Below are 7551 nucleotides of genomic sequence, written 5' to 3'. Positions count from 1 at the left end.
AGCATGAAAGAGGGAGCTCTTCTTAATATTTTGACACCAAAATCATGTCGATAGACCTTACCGACTGCGAGTAAAGCCACCCACGCTTTAACTTGACAGACTATATATATACATAGCTTAGAGTTTCTAGAGAATTCACTCATTAAAAGGGATAAGGCAGGGGAAAGTTTTTGGCTGATTGACGTTTCGAAGGGGCTCGACTCGATGCTTAAAAATTGGAATCCACCTTTTCATCGTTAACATGAATTCGGTGGAAAATTTCACTGAAGCTTCAGTTCAATAAAATGGCACACCTTTAGATTAACACTCGTTAAAGGGGTTCGGTAAAGGTGAATAAATCAAATTTTAGGGTAAGACGCAATTTGGGACTCCATTACATGATCAAATAAGCTCAGCTCACAAATTGCACATAATATACACAGTCAGGGGAGATATTTAAAAAAATATAATATATACGACCATATCACTTAAAAATCCAGAAAATCAGAAAACAAATGAAGGTCCAGTTAGAGAACTTTCGTCTCGACTATGTGTGGCGCCATTTTCATGATAGTGTGCAAAAGTTCTAAATTTTCATTAAAAATGGCTATGTACCGTGCGACTTTTCCTTCTACTTAAGACAAATTAAGATTTTGAAATTCTTCTACATGTAAGTACAACATAATTTGTTACATTTTCTAACAATAATGTAACTCTTATAACGCAATAAATTATGCTTTTCCTGCTAAAGGAAATATACTTTTGTCATTTTCCGAGAAATTGTGAATGCTTAGCACACATTTTTAGAACAATAATTAAATTTGAAGAATACAGGAAATTCACGATATTTCTAAAAATTGTATTCATAACTTTTCAGTTTCTTATTGTACCAATGCCTATTGTTAGTCGATTTCTGACTTGAAATTTTATCTTTCAGAATCATCTAGTGTTAGCAGCAAATTTGAGGAAACAGATTCAAGCCAAATGAACATTGATGACAACATCCCAAAGAAGTAAGTTATTCCAGAAAGCAGCAGGTACAAAGAAAAGTCAACAGTGCTAAATTTTCTAAAATTTCAGCAGTGTACTGTTAGGACTTCTAAAATTTTCTGATGATAATTCTTTTCGTTTAGAAATATAGACAGACCTCAACCCGATGGCTATATTCCGGTAAGTTGCAGATTTAATTAGTATTTTTTATGCATTTCCTTATTTTTAAGCATCTATAATTACCTAATAACTTCTTAATAAATATAAATATTTGATGACAATACTGTTTATTTCTCTGGTGAAAAAACGCATAATAATAGATATTAAAGCTACTTCACTCCCTGATAATAAGCAAACTCAGTATTTACAATGTTTGAACTTTGTAACTTTAACAATCAATATCTTAGAAACTACTTAATTTTGGGAGTTACGCCTATTGACTTTTTTGTTTTCTGGACCGAGTATAACAACTTTACGCACTTTTGAGATCTGGACGTAGTGAGCCTTAAATCCCATATGATATTGGCACCCTCTTTTCGCGTAGATTTGAAACTATTTCAAGGCTTTTATCAACTTAACCTAAAATTATTAGAAAGTGAAACGGAGAGATGCGGAAAAAATATTTATGTTACTGACAAATTAGGGGGTATATATTCCATCGAGTGCTCGATCACAGTAAAAATTACTGAAAATTATATTGCAGTGGCTAAGTCAGTTGACAAAATCTTGAAAATGCACAATATCATTTAATTGAAGAGATTAACAAACTACTGGAAGGAATTAATAAAAAAACTGAATTTCATATAAATGCATCTCATCTTGTAACTAATATGTCTTACTTTTCCAACATGTGTTATAATATATAAACAAATTAAAGGACATAACATTTGATTTGAAAAAACAACAGTCACCGCAAAACACACAATATTTTTCCAAGAAGATGTAGAGAAGCAATCGAAGTCTTAAAGCACCATAGTAACATTAATAGGGACAATAGATATATTACCAATCCGATTTGGCTCTTCGTCCTTCGGGATTAAAAAAAAGACTTGGTTGGGCGATCAGGCTCGGCTATTCCTCACGGTGGAGTGCTATGGCGAATCACAGGCATAATAAAGAGTATACATAAAAACAGCATAACCTGATTGTGAAAACATAAAATCTATTAATAAATATTTGAAGATTTTAGGAAATTTTATTTTTGTAAGAACAATAGAGTTTCTAACGATAAAACATATAGGTAAAGGGAGTAATCACTGATTACGCTTCTATTATCCATTTCGAAGATTAAAATTGTTCTATTTGTCCTATTTTATTACTTTGTTTTTATTGTTTTTATTGCTTGTTTAAGAGTCTTAATTAAGGTATACTCAATGTCTTTGATTTATAAAAGTACATATTAATTTTTTTGCTCATATTAAATTATTTTTATTCTCGACATATAGTTCATAATTTGTATTGTGTTCCTATACATCATTATCACTTGTGAAACTTTTCATTTTAGTAGGTTCAGTATTTTTTCTGTTCATTAATTACTTCCAGTTATGCATGGTTTTAGCATTTACAGGACTTGAGGGATATGATTATTATTGACCCCACATCCAAAATAAAATTTTATCCCATTAAGCTGGCGCTTACAATAGATTCAAATCTTCAAAATATGTACATAAATGAAAATCCGTACATTTTGTACTAAAGTGTTCAATATGTTGCAAAAATTGCATTATACCAAGCTTATAGATGCAATAATTGAATAATATTGGGTAACCAGCTAGATCGTTTGATCTAGTTGATTCTGTTTGAATTTTTGTTTTATGTCTAGTATTTTTTAAATATAGTATATTGACTAACCACAAACCGCCTAAGTCTGCAGCATAAGAGGGACTAGGTGTATCTTGTGTTTTTGACGTCACTGAATCCAAATGCGGTGTCCGTTTGACGCCATCAGATCAGTATCAAGGTTAGTTCAAGGCCGAATCTACCAAATTCATCGCTTACCAAATAAATCAGTGTACCTTTAGGTTTAAGTAGTTGCTAAATTCAAATCCGGTGTCCGGTTGACATCATCAGGTCAGTTTAAGGTGAATTCTACGAAATTCATCGCTAACTAACTGAGCGAGGGTACCTTTAGGTTTAAGCGGTCGCTCAATTCGAATCCGATGTCCGTTTGATACCGGCAGGTCTGTATCAAAGTCAGTTGAAAGTCAAACCTACAAAATTCATCTTAAACCAACTAAATCAGGAAAGCTTTTAGGTTTAAGTGGACATCTCGAGATGAAGGTTAAGAGATTATAATGGTCAAATTTGGAAAAACGATGAATACTATAAGAAAAACTTTACAAGTGATGTTCAGTATTAATATCACCAACAATGTAAAGGAATATTCCTCTGTGAAATCTTTGACAAAAACTACTTTTTAAAAATGCTTTTAACAATACCATACGAAATTTTTATGTGAATCTTTTTGAGCATGATTGATAAAATCTTTTGGTCGTAAAAAACAGGTGGTGAGAACAATGTTATCATTTATGGTATTACTCTAAAATTTAATTAAGACCGTAGCTTACTTTGTAACAATTTATGTAAACCTTGGCGGACCGAATATACGCAATGGACAGGCTACAGCGTATCCTCATATTATCCCTCCCGGATGATGCAAGAAAAATTTAAAAAAAAAACAGAAAAATGAGCAGTTAACTTGTTGAAACTTGAATTCTACGTTAAATTTTCCATTAAATTGTCATGAAGTAATTGCAATAGTTTTTTTTGCAACGTTAAAAAATTTAAAAAATGTAACATATGTAACGCTTGTTGGCTGCAATACTTCAAACGCATTAGCTGTAAGTAGCAGTCAACAGGCTTTATAGGTTATAGGTTATAGCTTTGTTATGGTACTGTTGAAAACATTGAGAAAAGGTAGCTTTTTTTAAGCTTTTACAGAGGCATACTCCTCTACATCGTTGTTAATATTAATATTGAACATCACTATTGAAGTTTTATACAATATTCATCGTAGAAATCTATTTTGCGTGGTAAAAATTTATCATTTGGGGCAACTTTTATGAAGCTTGTATATAGGTTAAAACTAATTTCAGTGCTAGATTTATATTTGCGTTCAATCTTTATTATAATTAGGTTTGTTGATAAGTATGTTTACTGAAGATTGTATCCGGAATAAATTTTAATCAGTTTCATTTTTTGGAAATGTTCCTTTAAAACACCTTGTCTCCTTTACCATACCACCTTGCGACAGTTGAGACATATTTTGTGTCGTATCTAATTCGAGATCTAGGTCTTTCTAAGGAAAGTGCAGAATTCCTAGCATCAAAACTGAAAGAAAAAATGTTTTAAAACTTAAAGATAAGATTATCTTTTACCGTGATCGAGATAGACCTTTTAAACCATTTTTTTCTTTGGTAGGAAACTTAGTATATTGTAATCATGTGAAGGGATTAGTTGAAAAATTTAAAATCATACCTTATAATGGCAACGATTTGCAACTATTCATAGATTCGTCTAAAAGAAGTTTAAAAGGTGTTTTGTTTGCATAATGGTAATAAATATGCATTTCTGCCAGTTGCACACTCTGTTAAAATTAGCGAAAAATACGAGACTCTTCAGTTTCTTCTCAATAAATTTAATTACAATAGCCACAAATGGCAGCTCTGTGGAGATTTAAAAATCATAACAATAATGCTGATACTACAGAGGGGTAAGTCACAAAATACGTGATACGTTTAGGGCTGGGGGGGGTCTCCTGAAGTATCATTTTCCATGTTAAGACGAATGGGAAAAGTATCACGCAGGGGGTGGAGTCAGAAGTTCCTGAAAAATGCAGCACGTATTTTGTGAATGGCCCCAGAGTGGATTTACAAATCACCAGTGTTTTATATGCGAATCGGATAGCCGAGCTCGTCAGCAGAATTATGTAAAAAAAATTGGACTCTTGGAGAAAATTTTAATCAAGGATCATTTAATGTTATAAATAAACATTTAGTAGATCCGATAAGAGTGCTGTTAACACGATTACATATAAAACTCGGCTTAGTGAAACAATTTGTTAAGGCAAAGAGAAAAGCAGAAAGTAATGTTTATAAGTATGTTTTTGAGAAGTTTCTTGAACTATCCTATGCTTAAATAACAGTGTGAGTATTTGACAATCCACAAATTAGAGCTCTGCTAAACGATGATGAATTTAGGCGAAGAATGGCTAGTGATGAAAAAGAAGCATGGAAAAGCTTTAGGCAAGTTTCCTCAAACTTTTTAGGAAATCGTGAATACCCTAGTTAGAAAGTGCTACAAACAAAAAATAATAATAAAATAATTTTATTTGTTTGTTGTCGGAGGCTTCCGAGCTGCCCAGCTTTCAATAGAATATTTAAAAAAATGAATGGTGGTTTACATTCTATGGGATTTTGTCGCTTCTTTAGTCCCCATGCGGGGTTGTTGTTTTACTTACACTCGTTATTAAAAAAAAAAGGACTTTACTAATAATTGCTCACGATGTCAGGAAGAGAGAAATTAAATCAAATAATATTTCACTTATCTTAATTTCAATAACAAATCATCTATTGACCGTGAATATAGTGTCATTTTTTACAAGATATAGTTATAAACATGTTGAATATAAAAATGAACTTGGCATGATATGAATAATGTAAATTAGTGAGAATGATACAGAGGTATTTTATTTCGCTTAACCCACCAGGAACTTTTATTTTATTCACTACCGCAGTTGCAGGCCAGAGGAGAGAGAGAGGGGGGGGATAAAAAGATGGCTCTCTCTCTCTCTCTCTCTCTCTCTCTGTTTTTGCACCCACAAAGAGGGCACTCAATTTTTCTTTCTGCCCCTTTCCGTCCACATGGCACCTCTTCGGCTTAAAGAGTAAATAAAAAAACCACTACAATCACTCGACGACTTAGATTGGCAGACACAATGCGTACCATCCTAATTCCTGAGTAAAGGAAATTGATTTTTATTTTTTTCTGCGGAAGGGAAATTCTATCTCCTTGACTTTTATTTTTACGTCCGACAAGGAGGACTAAAGAAATCCACTAATAGGTCCGCATTCCGACCTTCAGACGGGCAGGGGTTTGCTAAAATGTAGTGTCCGAACTACCTCGCGTCGCCCGACAAACTGCAATTTTTGAATTAAACCGGGCCACAAGATGAAATTGAAGTGCAGCATCTTTCAACCTAGTTGACCTTCATGTTTTTGGGGTCGCTGATCACGATCTTGGTGTACACATGACCCTATCACGTCTATATCAAGGTCAATTTAAGATCAAACACCTTAATTCAATTGATGTAATTTTTTGACCCCGGATTCTGAAGGAGCAGAAAATTTTACGTCCAAATACGTCTTGACCTGTTTCTCGAACAGATGTTTGAAGGTCGTTTGGAGGTCATCTAGAGGTCAAATCCTTTTTTGAATCTTTAGCTGATGTCTTAGCTAGGAACGGTTCTCGAGCCAGTGGATCTTTACGTTTTTGTGGTCGTTGATCATGATTCCGGTATCTATATGACTCGATCACGTCTAGGTCAAGGTCAAATGAAGGTCAAATACCTTAATTCGAGTGATGCAATTTTTGACCCCAGATCCTGAGATCGGAAAATTTTGCGTCCGAATATGCCTTGACCTGTTGGTCAAACCGACCTGTGAAGAGAATTTAAAGGTCATATAGAGGTCAAATCCTTCTTTTGATCTCTCAGCTGATATGTTAGCTATGAACGGGTCTCGAACCAATGGACTTTCATGTTTTTGGGGTCGCTGATCACGATACCAGTGGATGTGATTTCAGGAAATGATAGGTTCAGAGTCTAAAATAAGAAATCGAATGAGTTAATGTTTAATTTCAAGCTTGAATGTTTACGTGCAACCGGCTTTAAATTTCAGACCATGGGCCTATCATTTTACGAAATCACATTCATCTGTTAAGCATTTTCACCGTAAGGGATGACCCTAGATTTGACCAACAGGGTCATTCTCCAAGTCAAACAGAGGCCAAGATTTATTACTTACATAATATGCCAAAAGAAGGGACATCGTGAATCGACATTTTTTGTTCCTGTTCCCAGGGCACCTCCACGTGGTTACGGTGGGCAATGTTTCACCGGCGAAATCCCTGGATGAAGACGTTCAAGCCGTCATGGCAGGCACAAGTAAAAGTAACCGTACGATACAGGGACTCAGAAACCCAGTATCGGCGATTGATCATGGTGAGCAAGCGGGCCCGCAATCATCGTCATCATGCGACCGCAGCTCTAATTTGGTAGAAAACTTGGCCCTTTTAGAGTTTAATGCTACAAGTTCATCAATAACCCCATGTTATCATCGATTAAACAACTTTTGCGTTGTTTGTGGGAAATATGTCATCACGAATCAGGGTTGGCAATTTACAAATACATTGAAAGCACATCACAAAAAATGTTTCAATATAGATACCAGGAGAATGGAACATTTTTGAACTCCAAAAATATTATGCGTCACTTGCTCCCTGCGAATCACGGAAAAGAAGGAACAGATATTAGTTTCTCCTACGATCTGGCGAGAGTCAAAAGATCATGACACTGGTTGCTAA

At 34.4% G+C, this 7551-nt stretch overlaps 1 protein-coding gene across 4 annotated transcripts in view; it reads left to right on the top strand.

Annotated features, from left to right (window-relative positions):
- Positions 1 to 7551, top strand: part of LOC117177865 — a 670262-nt gene that overhangs the window by 602309 nt on the left and 60402 nt on the right. For all 4 annotated transcript variants that reach the window (XR_004467769.1, XM_033368899.1, XM_033368902.1 and 1 more), the window contains 2 exons: positions 917 to 992; positions 1113 to 1149. Coding sequence is in view for 3 of the 4 variants with exons in the window: in XM_033368899.1 (XP_033224790.1) it covers positions 917 to 992; positions 1113 to 1149 (113 nt within the window). In the remaining variant the exon portion in view is untranslated. The remainder of the gene's footprint in view (positions 1 to 916; positions 993 to 1112; positions 1150 to 7551) is intronic.

The sequence above is a fragment of the Belonocnema kinseyi genome, chromosome 8 (genome assembly GCF_010883055.1).
Source record: "Belonocnema kinseyi isolate 2016_QV_RU_SX_M_011 chromosome 8, B_treatae_v1, whole genome shotgun sequence".
NCBI lineage: Eukaryota > Metazoa > Arthropoda > Insecta > Hymenoptera > Cynipidae > Belonocnema > Belonocnema kinseyi.
This window is presented reverse-complemented; position numbering and strand designations above follow the sequence as displayed.